This window comes from Lissotriton vulgaris, chromosome 5, assembly GCF_964263255.1.
Source record: "Lissotriton vulgaris chromosome 5, aLisVul1.2, whole genome shotgun sequence".
Classification (NCBI taxonomy): Eukaryota; Metazoa; Chordata; class Amphibia; order Caudata; family Salamandridae; genus Lissotriton; species Lissotriton vulgaris.
In genome coordinates, this window is record NC_141693.1 from 2,032,310,458 (window position 1) to 2,032,323,072 (window position 12,615).

General features: G+C 51.7%; 1 protein-coding gene across 1 annotated transcript in view; it reads right to left on the reverse strand.

Moving 5' to 3' along the window:
* ST6GALNAC4 (ST6 N-acetylgalactosaminide alpha-2,6-sialyltransferase 4) overlaps positions 1 to 12,615 on the reverse strand; it is a 215,599-nt gene that overhangs the window by 62,566 nt on the left and 140,418 nt on the right. The window contains exon 3 of the mRNA XM_086924946.1: positions 7,864 to 8,046. Within this exon, the coding sequence (XP_086781072.1) occupies positions 7,864 to 8,046 (183 nt within the window). The remainder of the gene's footprint in view (positions 1 to 7,863; positions 8,047 to 12,615) is intronic.

Consider the following 12,615-nt stretch of genomic DNA (forward strand, 5'->3'; position numbering starts at 1 on the left):
CCCGATTTCATGCCCTTATGTGGTTATATCAAATCATATCCTTATATAGGCATAAGAATCATACCCATATTAAGACATAGCCAATGCATTCCAAATACGGCAAGGCTACTCCCATAGACTCCTAGAAAGCACAACGCGTTCTTAAACAAACCAAGCCTCCAGCAGCCCGGGAATTCCCCCTGCTTCTGTATTGATTTGTCCTAGAACTCCTGGAGTCCTGAAAGAACTGCGAGTTCTTTGTGACGTCTTATGTCCAACCTTACGTCAAACTCGGCACCTTCCAGGTATAAATATACCAGCATCTGCCTTAAGCAACACACGGTGGTTTGGAGCAGATCAACTATCTACTTGCCCGACGCCCTGCTGATACGAGTGCCGAAGGAAGCCGACCCTCCCACTGACGCACTGAGAGAGACGCTGTCTTTTCTCCTGCCGAGAAATCCAGCTCCAGTGTTTCCCTGTCACCCTTGCGGGTTGCTGGGAGATCGAGTCCTGAGAAAGAGATACAGGACCTCCTTCATTCTATAACCAAGGTACGGAGTTGATTAGACCCTTCGAGAATTCTTGATTCAGATTCTTGGCAAAACTGTAACTCATCTACTCCTTCCCTGTACTAAGCTTAGGTTAGGTACACTGGGGTAGGAGTATCTTAGAAACACCAGTTGAGTACGTTTAGTCATTATTTTATCATTGTATGTATTTTATCCATTTTAAGTATCTTATGGCTTAGAAACCATATAAATGCTTTAACAGTATTATTTCATAATACTGTTTTACTGTACGCACTTTACTTTATGACAAGTATTGCAATTGTGGCATTTCACTTCTCTTGCATGAGAAAGTAGACTGCTCAATAAATAACCAGTTTTATTGAAAACGCCCGTCTCTCTATTTCTCTGAACACCTGTTGAAACTAAGCATGCACGATTAACTAGGTGAAATAGCTATCTATTGTTTCCGCGACTCTGGAGATATACTCCTTATTCTGGGGGAGCAAAGTTGTCATGTTTATGCGGTTTTCAGAAACTAATCCCTTCTTGTCTATTCAGGAAAGTTAGCACCTTCTTGTTTACTCGATAAAGTTTCTAGTGACCTCTGAGCTAGCTGGCATTTCATAATTAAGTCTAACATATTCAATAGAGACCTAGTCAACCTCAGTCTACGTCTACACTGTTGTTTATGTTATTCCAATGCTCAGAGCCTATTGGGAATATCAGAACTACACTACAACATACTATTTACTGGTGGTCCTTGAAAAAGGAGGCAAACCAGTTTAATACCGTGCCCCCAACCCCACACTCCGGAAGTCTCAACAGGAGTCGGTCGTGGGGGACGGTATCAAAGGCTGCAGATAAATCCAGCAATATGAGTACGGCCTTGCCGCCCTTATCCACAACCTCTTTTATGGCTTCCGATACTTCCAGCAACGTCATCTCTGTTCTGAAATTTGCCCTGAATCCAGACCGACTCTGGTGAAGTAGTGCATTAGTCTATAGGAGTAAGAATGGGGAATCACCACTGGGGAATGGGGAATTACCACTGGGAACAGAGCTACGGCTGCAACACTGCCTAGATGTCTTAGAATAAGGAATTACCACTGGAACCAGAGAAGCAGCACTGCCTAGAGGTATAAGAATGAGGAATTACCACTAAGACCAGAGAAGGAGCTGCAGCAGTGTCTAGAGGACTTAGAATGAGGAATTACCACCGGGGCCAGACAAGCAGCTGCAGCACTGTCTAAAGGTGTTAGAATGAGGAATTACCACTGGGAACAGAGACACAGCGGCAGGAGTATCTAGAGGTCTTAGAATGAGGAATTACCACTGAAACCAGAGAAGGAGCTGCAGCAGTGTGTAGAGGTCTTAGAATGAGGAATTACCACTGGGAACAGAGTAGCAGTTGCAGCACTGTCTAGAGGTCTTAGAATTAGGAATTACCACTGGGAACAGAGTAGCAGCTGCAGCACTGTCTAGAGGTCTTAGAATGAGGAATTACCACTGGGAACAGAGACACAGCGGCAGCAGTATCTAGAGGTCTAAGAATGAGGAATTACCACTGAAACCAGAGAAGGAGCTGCAGCAGTATCTAGAGGTCTTAGAATGAGTAATTACCACTGAGACCAGAGAAGCAGCTGCAGCACTGTCTAGAGGTGTTAGAATAAGGAATTACCACTGGGAACAGAGACGTAGTTGCAGCAGAATCTAGATTTCTTAGAATGAGGAATTACCACAGGGAACTGAGATGCAGCGCCAGCACCATCTAGAAGACTAAGAATGAGGAATTACCACTGGGGCCAGACAAGCAGCTGCAGCACTGTCTAAAGGTGTTAGAATAAGGAATTACCACTGGGAATAGAGTAGCAGATGCAGCACTATCTAGAGGTGTTAGAATAAGGAATTACCTCAGGGACCAGAGATGCTGCGGCAGCACTGCACAAGGAGGGACCACAAAGTGGAGGGCACACCACCCTTGACGACTGTGTGACTACAGGGGTCACCCGCTTCCGTTGTGCCAGTTGTAGCGATGTACACAGTGAAATTCAATCCTAATAGTAGTGTGTGTACTGGACCATGCCACATAACACAGGTGCAGTAATCGTGAGTGTATTGATATAGGCTGGGAGAGAGACGGATTCTGGCAGAAACATGTCGACCATTATGCAGAACGGAGGTGTGATGGGTTCCTAGTACACTCACCTCACCACACCACCATCCTAGGATATGAGTTACCTTTGCAATCCAGACAGGGGAGTCCAGGAATGAAACTATTGTTAGGATATCCCTTAGTTAGTTTTAGATTTGTTATCTGCACCTTTCCTTCTTGGATCCTTTTTTCCTTTTCTGTGTGTTTGTATTGTCTCCCCCACCCTTTTCCTCCACCTGAGGCGTCACAGCACCCTATGATGAAGTATGCCACAATGCGTTGTGGGTGAAGGCAGTTTTTACAAAGTATTTTACTTTGTCATACATTTATTTTAGATTAACACTGAATAAAAGTTGCGACTACAGTAACCTTACTTCTTTCTGTGTGTTGATACTTACCCTGAGGAAGTCAAAGTAAGGTGTTATCCTCCCCCCTTCTTTTTGTGTAAAGTCACTCACCTGTCTATCAGGCATCCCTGCCTGCCCCTCACCTGTCCATCAGGCATCCCTGGCATCACTCACCTGTCCATCAGGCATCCCTGCCCGCCACTCAGCTGTCCATCAGGCATCCCTGCCTGCCACTCACCTGTCCATCAAGCATCCCTGGCGTCACTCACCTGTCCATCAGGCATCCCTGCCTGCCACTCAGCTGTCCATCAGGCATCCCTGCCTGCCACTCACCTGTCCATCAGGCATCCCTGCGTCACTCACTTGTCCATCAGGCATCCCTGCCTGCCACTCAGCTGTCCATCAGGCATCCCTGCCTGCCACTCACCTGTCCATCAGGCATGCCTGGTGTCACTCACCTGTCCATCATGCATCCCTAACGGTCACTCACCTGTCCATCATGCATCCCTGACCGTCACTCACCTGTCCATCAGGCATCCCTGGTGTCACTCACCTGTCCATCATGCATCCCTGACAATCACTCATCTGCCCATCAGGCATCACTGCCTGTAAATCACCTGTTCATCAGTTGTACCTAACTGTCACTCACCTGCCCATAATGCATCCCTGACTATCACTCACCTGTCCATCCCTGCCCATCACTCACCTGTTCATCAGGCATCCCTGACCATCAGTCACATGTCCATCCCTGACCATCACTCACCTGTCCATCAGGCATTTCTGACCATCACTCACCTGTCCATCATGCATCCCTGACCATCACTCACCTGTCCATCATGCATCCCTGACCATCACTCACCTGTCCATCATGCATCCCTGACCATCACTCACCTGTCCATCATGCATCCCTGGTGTCACTCACCTGTCCATCCCTGACCATCACTCACCTGTCCATCATGCATCCCATTGCTGTTTGATTCTCCTCCTGAGGCGGAAAGCCGGGAGGTGTGCTGTGAGAACTGGCAGACTTGTGTGTGTAAACCCCTTATGTAGTGTTGTGCCACGGATTTATCGCGGCGCTTTCTCCTTTTTTAATACATAAAAAATGTATTCACTGGTAATTTTACCTTGCACTCTGCTCTAATTTAGGCAGTAGTTTTAAACCTGCATTTCCCCGCTCTCCGGGCGGTACTCAGCCGAGTTAGGTGCGGAGTCCCTTGGTCCCGGGCTGTGCATTTCGGCAGCCGTCATCTTGGGTAGGAGGTATTACACTCTGCACTGTAGTCGTCAGTACTTAAGTAGACGGCTATGTCTCCGCGCAGCAGACGCGGTCAGCGGACGCGCCGTATTAGCGCCGGAGTCATGCCAGAGTCCAGCCCGTCTGCGCCCGTCCGTGCACCGGCCGGGCATAGGGCCAGAAATGCTGCCTGTTTAGCTAATACCAGGAATTTCAGTAGGGAGGAGCTCCTATCTTTACAGTCTGGCTCCCACATCTGTAGGCATCGACTCGATATATCACGATGGAAGGGCCCTGCGAGCTGCCGGGGATGAAAGAAAACCTTTCTCTGGACACAAATTGCGGCACTCACGGTTTGGAAAAATGAACTAAAGGGGCGGTTGATTAATGCGAGATCACTGCCCAAACACGCGCTACATATTTATGATTTAATAATTGAAGAGAATTTAGATTGTCTTTTTGTCACGGAAACATGGCTCAAATTATGCACCCCCGATATAGTACACGCCCTACCACCAGGATACTGTATACAAAGGGCAGACAGAGGGGAACAACGGGGGGGAGGGGTGGCCCTTATTTACAGGGACTCACTTAACTGCACCGTGGTTGAATTACAAGAGCTGAAGGAGGCCGAAGGGATGGGCTTTCACATCAAGATCAATGATACTTTTTCGTTAGCGGGTGCTTTGATATATCGCCCCCGGGCCCGTGCAAGGGCTTCCTTGAGAGTATTGGGGAGGCTCCGAGCACCCTGGCACTCCGGGTCTCTAATTTCACGATACTCGGGGACGTTAACATCCACCTGGAGTCTCCTACAGATGCGGCAGCAATTTCTTTTAGGGACACTATGGATGTGCTGAGGCTAGAGATTCTTACCACACAGCCGACCCATGAGGCCGGCCACACTATTGACTGTATTTCTACCAATCTTTATGCACTTAAGGCCAAATACCCCATGGTCCAAACATGGACAGACCATGCTGCTACCCTTTACCCTATCAGTAGAAGGGACTAGGAAGGGCAAGCAGTCGGGAAAAAGCACTCAGGGTAGACAGGAGGAATGGAAAGCCGTGATGGGCCATGCGGATTTGGCGGGGATGGCTAGGGATTGTAGGCCCCAACTTACAGGACATCCGGACACGGATAACAATATTTTTTGTGAATGGATGTCCAAACTTAAAGACATAGTAGGCCCCATGAGAATCAGAAATAGGCTACGCCAAAAGAGACAATCAGCTTCATGGTTCGACCGGTTGCTTAAACCCAAACAGGGTGGCCAGAGAAGGCAGAAATACCGCCTCACACCACCGACTTGGCTCGTAATTTGGGGATCAACTTTGACACCGCCCTGTCATTCAAGCGACAGGCTCTGAAAGTAGCAGGGACATGTTTCAGTATCATCAAGGGACTATGGAAGTTTTTCGATCTACTTCCATTGGAGGCGAGGAAAACGGTAACAGTTGCCCTGGTGACATCAAGGATCGACTATTGTAATAGTCTATATGCAGGTACTAACAAAATGGTCACCCATAAACTTCAGATGGTGCAACACGCAGCAGCAAGGCTGGTGCTGAAATGGCCGCAGAGGTCATCAGCAACTGCGGCATTAAACACTCTCCACTGGCCACCAATAATCAAAAGGGTCCTTTTTAAGATACTGATCATTACCTTCAGAGCCATCCACTCCCTAGGGCCCAAGTACCTACGGAGGAAGTTCTCTAGGTATCACCCAACACGCACCCTACGTTCCTCAAATGCTAATCTGCTGTCTGTGCCGGCTTTCAGACTCAGTTCGAGAGGAGGTAAATCATTACCAGTTTTAGAGTCAGAAGTCTGGAATACCCTTCCCCCCCAACTTCGGGCATTAGAGAGGGAAACTGAGTTTCGAAAGGCACTTAAAACCTGAATTTTTAAGCTACAGGACACCCACGCTAGAGCACTAGTGTGAAAGTCGGACCAGTTGACATAAGCAGCCTGACCGCTTTATACATCTCTGGGTCATTCAGTGGCGCCTAGATGCTCCTTGCAGCGACAGTTGTGCGGTATAAAAAATGCATTACATTACATCCCTGAACGTCACTCACCTGCCCATTAGGCTTTCCTGATGTCACTCACCTATCCATCAGGCATCCCTGACCATCGCCTCACCTGTTCATCCCTGACAATCGCCTCACCTGTCCATCATGCATCCCTGACCATCACTCACCTATCCATCACGCATCCCTGACCATCACTCACCTGTACATCAGGCATTCCTGATGTCACTCACCTATCCATCAGGCATCCCTGACCATCGCCTCACCTATTCATCCCTGACTATCACTCACCTGTCCATCCCTGATGTCACTCACCTGTCCATCAGGCATCCCTACCCATCACTCACCTGTCCATCAAGCTTCCCCGACTGTCACTCACCTGTCTATCCCTGGCCTTCACTCACTTAACAGTTCATCCCTGACCATCACTCACATGTCCATCCCTGACCGTTGCTCACCTGTCCATCAGGCATCCCTGACCATCACTCACCTGCTGATAATGCATCCCTGCCATCACTCACCTGCCCATCCCAGACCGTCACTCACCTGTCCATCAGGCATCACTACCCATCACTCACCTGTGCATCCCTGACCATCACTCACCTGTCCATCCTTGACCATCACTCACCTGTTCATCCATGACCATCACGCACCTGTCCAGCCCTGCCTGTCATTCACCTGTCCATTCCTGCCCATCACTCACCTGTCCATCAGGCATCCCTGACCATCACTCACCTGTCCATCCCAGCAGGTCCCTCACCTGTCAATCCTTGACCTTCACTCACCTATACATCCCTGCCTGTCACTCACCTGTCCATCCCTGCCTGTCACTCAGCTATCCATCTTTGACCATCACTCACCGGTCCATTCCTGCCTGTCACTTACCTATCCATCCCTGATCATCACTCACCTGTGCATCCCCGACCATCACTCACCTGTGCATCCTTGACCATCACTCACCTGTCCATCCCTGCCCTTTACTCACTCACCTGTCCATCCCTGACTGTCGCTCACATGTCCATCCCTGATCATCACTCACCTGTCCATCCCTGACCATCACTCACCTATCCATCACTGGCCATCAATCACCTGTCCATTCCTGACCTTCACTCACCTGTCCATCCTTGACCATCACTCACCTGTCCAGCCCTGCCTGTCACTCACCTGTGCATCCCTGCCCTTCACTCACTCACCTGTCCATCTCTGACTGTCACTCACATGTCCATTCTTGACCATCACTCACCTGTCCATCCCAGCACATCCCTCACCTGTCAATCCCTGACCTTCACTCACCTGTCCATCCCTGCCTGTCACTCACCTGTTCATCATCCATTCCTGACTGTCACTCACCTGTCCATCCCTGACCATCCCTCACCTGTCTATCCTTGACCATAACTTACCTGTCCATCCCTGACCATCCCTCACCTGTCCATCCTTAACCATAACTTACCTGTCCATCCCTGACCGTCACTCACCTGTCCATCCTTGACCATAACTTACCTGTCCATCCCTGACTGTCACTCACCTGTCCATCCTTGACCATAACTTACCTGTTCATTCCTGACCGTCACTCACCTGTCCATCCCTGACCATCACTCACCTGGCCATCAGGTACGCTGCTGTATCCAGTCAGGCGGACAATGGGGGGCACCGATGGCCCCTGGTTGGGTGTCTCCGGCCACTGGTCGCACTGGGCCCAGCACAGCTTCCAGCAGTAGGAGCAGGACAGGCGGAAGAGAAGCGAGCAGAGGCCGAGGAGCAGACACAGCAGGGACAGGCGGATCTGTGGAGGAGACAAGAGCGCACGGGTCATCCCTCGGAGTGGGGTGCTGTCGAATGTTCACAACTACTCACTAGCAGACCAAGTCCCATCTGAGGAGCTTCAGAAGCCATGAAGACCACTAGATCCAAGCCAGGACCACTAGCCGGCAACCAGATCATACTAAGAGGATCTGAGCTACATCTGCGGGACACATCTGCCCATGGAGAGGTAGTGGTGGATCATCGCACTGGGATCCCCAATGATCTCCAAAGAGAAGGGACACAAGGCTTTCCCAGACCTCCAGAGCCACCAGGGCTTCTCTTGCAGCCACTCAGAGCACTCTAGGTGGGCACACAAGGCTCTCCAGACCTCTGGGAGCCCCTGGGCTTCTCTTGCAGCCACTCAGAGCACTCTAGGTGGGCACACAAGGCTTCACAGACCTCTGAGAGCCCCAGGGCTTCTCTTGTAGTCACTCAGAGCACTCTAGGTGGGGACACAAGGCCTTCCAGACCTCAGGGACCACCAGGGCTTCTCCTGCAGCCACTCAGAGCACTCTAGGTGGGCACACAAGGCTCTCCAGACCTCTGGGAGCCCCAGGGCTTCTCTTGCAGTCACTCAGAGCACTCTAGGTGGGGACACAAGGCTCTCCAGACCTCTGGGAGCCCCAGGGCTTCTCTTGCAGTCACTCAGAGCACTCTAGGTGGGGACACAAGGCTCCCCAGACCTCTGGGAGCCCCTGGGCTTCTCTTGCAGTCACTCAGAGCACTCTAGGTGGAGACACAAGGCTCCCCAGACCTCTGGGAGCCCCTGGGCTTCTCTTGCAGTCACTCAGAGCACTCTAGGTGGAGACATAAGGCTCCCCAGACCTCTGGGAGCCCCAGGGCTTCTCTTGCAGTCACTCAGAGCACTCTAGGTGGGGACACAAGGCTCTCCAGACCTCCAAAGCCACCAGGGCTTCTCTTGCAGTCACTCAGAGCACTCTAGGTGGGTACATAAGGCTCCCCAGACCTCTGGGGGCCCCTGGGCTTCTCTTGCAGTCACTCAGAGCACTCTAGGTGGGTACATAAGGCTCCCCAGACCTCTGGGGGCCACCAGGGCTTCTTCTGCAGTCACTCAGAGCACTCTAGGTGGGCACACAAGGCTTCACAGACCTCTGGGAGCCCCAGGGCTTCTCTTGCAGTCACTCAGAGCACTCTAGGTGGGCACACAAGGCTTCACAGACCTCTGGGAGCCCCAGGGCTTCTCTTGCAGCCACTCAGAGCACTCTAGGTGGGCACACAAGGCTTCGCAGACCTCTGAGAGCCCCAGGGCTTCTCTTGTAGTCACTCAGAGCACTCTAGGTGGGGACACAAGGCCTTCCAGACCTCGGGGAGCCCCAGGGCTTCTCCTGCAGCCACTCAGAGCACTCTAGGTGGGGACACAAGGCCTTCCAGACCTCAGGGACCCCCAGGGCTTCTCTTGCAGTCACTCAGGGCACTCTAGGTGGGGACACAAGGCCTTCCAGACCCCAGGGACCCCCAGGGCTTCTCTTGCAGTCACTCAGAGCACTCTAGGTGGGGACACAAGGCTGCACAGACATCTGAGAGCCCCAGGGCTTCTCTTGCAGCCACTCAGGGCACTCTAGGTGGGGACACAAGGCTTCACAGACCTCTGGGGGCCACCAGGGCTTCTCTTGCAGTCACTCAGAGCACTCTAGGTGGGCACACAAGGCTCCCCAGACCTCTGGGAGCCCCTGGGCTTCTCTTGCAGTCACTCAGAGCACTCTAGGTGGGGACACAAGGCTCTCCAGACCTCTGGGAGCCCCTGGGCTTCTCTTGCAGTCACTCAGAGCACTCTAGGTGGGCACACAAGGCTCACCAGACCTCTGGGAGCCCCAGGGCTTCTCTTGCAGTCACTCAGAGCACTCTAGGTGGGTACATAAGGCTCCCCAGACCTCTGGGAGCCCCAGGGCTTCTTTTGCAGTCACTCAGAGCACTCTAGGTGGGCACACAAGGCTCTCCAGACCTCTGGGAGCCCCTGGGCTTCTCTTGCAGTCACTCAGAGCACTCTAGGTGGGCACACAAGGCTCTCCAGACCTCTGGGAGCCCCAGGGCTTCTCTTGCAGTCACTCAGAGCACTCTAGGTGGGGACACAAGGCTCTCCAGACCTCTGGGAGCCCCAGGGCTTCCCTTGCAGTCACTCAGAGCACTCTAGGTGGGGACACAAGGCTCCCCAGACCTCTGGGAGCCCCTGGGCTTCTCTTGCAGTCACTCAGAGCACTCTAGGTGGGCACACAAGGCTCTCCAGACCTCTGGGAGCCCCAGGGCTTCCCTTGCAGTCACTCAGAGCACTCTAGGTGGGCACACAAGGCTTCCCAGACCTCGGGGAGCCCCAGGGCTTCTTTTGCAGTCACTCAGAGCACTCTAGGTGGGGACACAAGGCCTTCCAGACCCCAGGGACCCCCAGGGCTTCACTTGCAGCCACTCAGGGCACCCTAGGTGGGCACAAAAGGCTCTCCAGACCTCCAGAGCCACCAGGGCTTCTCCTGCAGTCACTCAGAGCACTCTAGGTGGGCACACGAGGCTTTCCCAGACCTCAGGGAGCCACCAGGGAGGGCTTCTCCTGCAGTCACTCAGAGCACTCTAGGTGGGTACACAAGGCTCTCCAGTCCTCTGGAAGTGACCAGGGAGGGCTTCTCCTGCAGTCACTCAGAGCACTCTAGGAGGGCACACGAGGCTTTCCCAGACCTCAGGGACCCCCAGGGCTTCTCTTGCAGTCACTCAGATCACTCTAGGTGGGCACACAAGGCTCTCCAGACCTCTGGGGGCCCCTGGGCTTCTCTTGCAGTCACTCAGAGCACTCTAGGTGGGTACATAAGGCTCCCCAGACCTCTGGGGGCCACCAGGGCTTCTTCTGCAGTCACTCAGAGCACTCTAGGTGGGGACACAAGGCTCTCCAGACCTCCAGAGCCACCAGGGCTTCTTTTGCAGTCACTCAGAGCACTCTAGGTGGGCACACAAGGCTTCACAGACCTCTGGGGGCCACCAGGGCTTCTTTTGCAGTCACTCAGAGCACTCTAGGTGGGCACACAAGGCTTCGCAGACCTCCAGAGCCACCAGGGCTTCTCTTGCAGTCACTCAGAGCACTCTAGGTGGGGACACAAGGCTCTCCAGACCTCCAGAGCCACCAGGGCTTCTCTTGCAGCCACTCAGGGCACTCTAGGTGGGGTGGGGTGGAAGCCCTAATGTGCCCATCTGGAAGTAAGAAAAGGAAGGCCATGGAGAGGAGAGATGGTGCACCACAGAGGGAGGGCAACCAGTGTAAGGAGGCCAAGGAGGAGACAGATGGTCTCCCTGCTTCTCCTGTTGAGCGAGGAGGGGGGCCAGGCTGGTCTGTACATGGATCAGGGGCGCTCACAACTGTTCGGTGGTACCCTTCTCCAATGTCTAATTTATCCATTAGTACCAGCTCCTCGAAGAGCTTTAGGGAAGACCCCACCAGTACTCAGACATTTGTAAATTTAGAGGACCCCACCAGTACTCACAGACATTTGTACAATTAGAGGACGGCCACCACTACTCACAGACATATGTAAATTTACAGGATCCCACCAGTATTCGAAGACATTTGTAAATTTAGAGGACCCCATCAGGACTCAAAGACATTTGTAAATTTAGAAGACCCCACCAGTACTCACAGTCATTTGTATATTTAGAGGACCCACACCAGTACTCACAGACACTAGTACATTTAAAGGACCCCCACAAGTACTCACAGGAATATGAAAATTCAGAGGACCCCCACCAGTACTCACAGACATTTGTACATTTAGAGGACCCCCACCAGTACTCACAGACATTTGTAAATTTAGTGGACCCCCACCAGTACTCACAGACATTTGTAAATTTTGAGGACCCCCACCAGTACTCACAGACATTTGTAAATTTAGTGGACCCACCAGTACTCACAGACATTTGTACAATTAGAGGACGGCCACCAGTACTAAGAGACATATGTACATTTAGAGGACCCACACCCGTACTCACAGACATATGTACATTTACAGGATCTCACCAGCACTCACGGACATATGTACATTTAGTGGACCCCCACCAGTACTCAGACACTTGTAAATTTAGAGGACCCCACCAGTACTCACAGACACTAGTAAATTTAGAGGACCCTCACCAGTACTCACAGGCATTAGTAAATTTTGAGGACACCCACCAGTAGTCACAGGCATTTGTAAATGTAGAAGACCCCACCAGTACTCACAGACATTTGTAAATTTAGAGGACCCCACCAGTTCTCGCAAACATTTGTACATTTAGAGGACCCCACCAGGACTCACAGACATTTGTAAATTTTGAGGACACCCACCAGTACTCACAGTCATTTGTAAATTTAGAGGACCCACACCAGTACTCTCAGCCATTTGTACATTTAGATGACCCCCCACCAGTACTCACAGACACTAGTAAATTTAAAAGACCCCCACAAGTACTCACAGGAATATGTAAATTCAGAGGACTCCCACCAGTACTCACAGACATTTGTACATTTAGAGGACCCCCACCTGTACTCAGACATTTGTAAATTTAGAGGACCCCC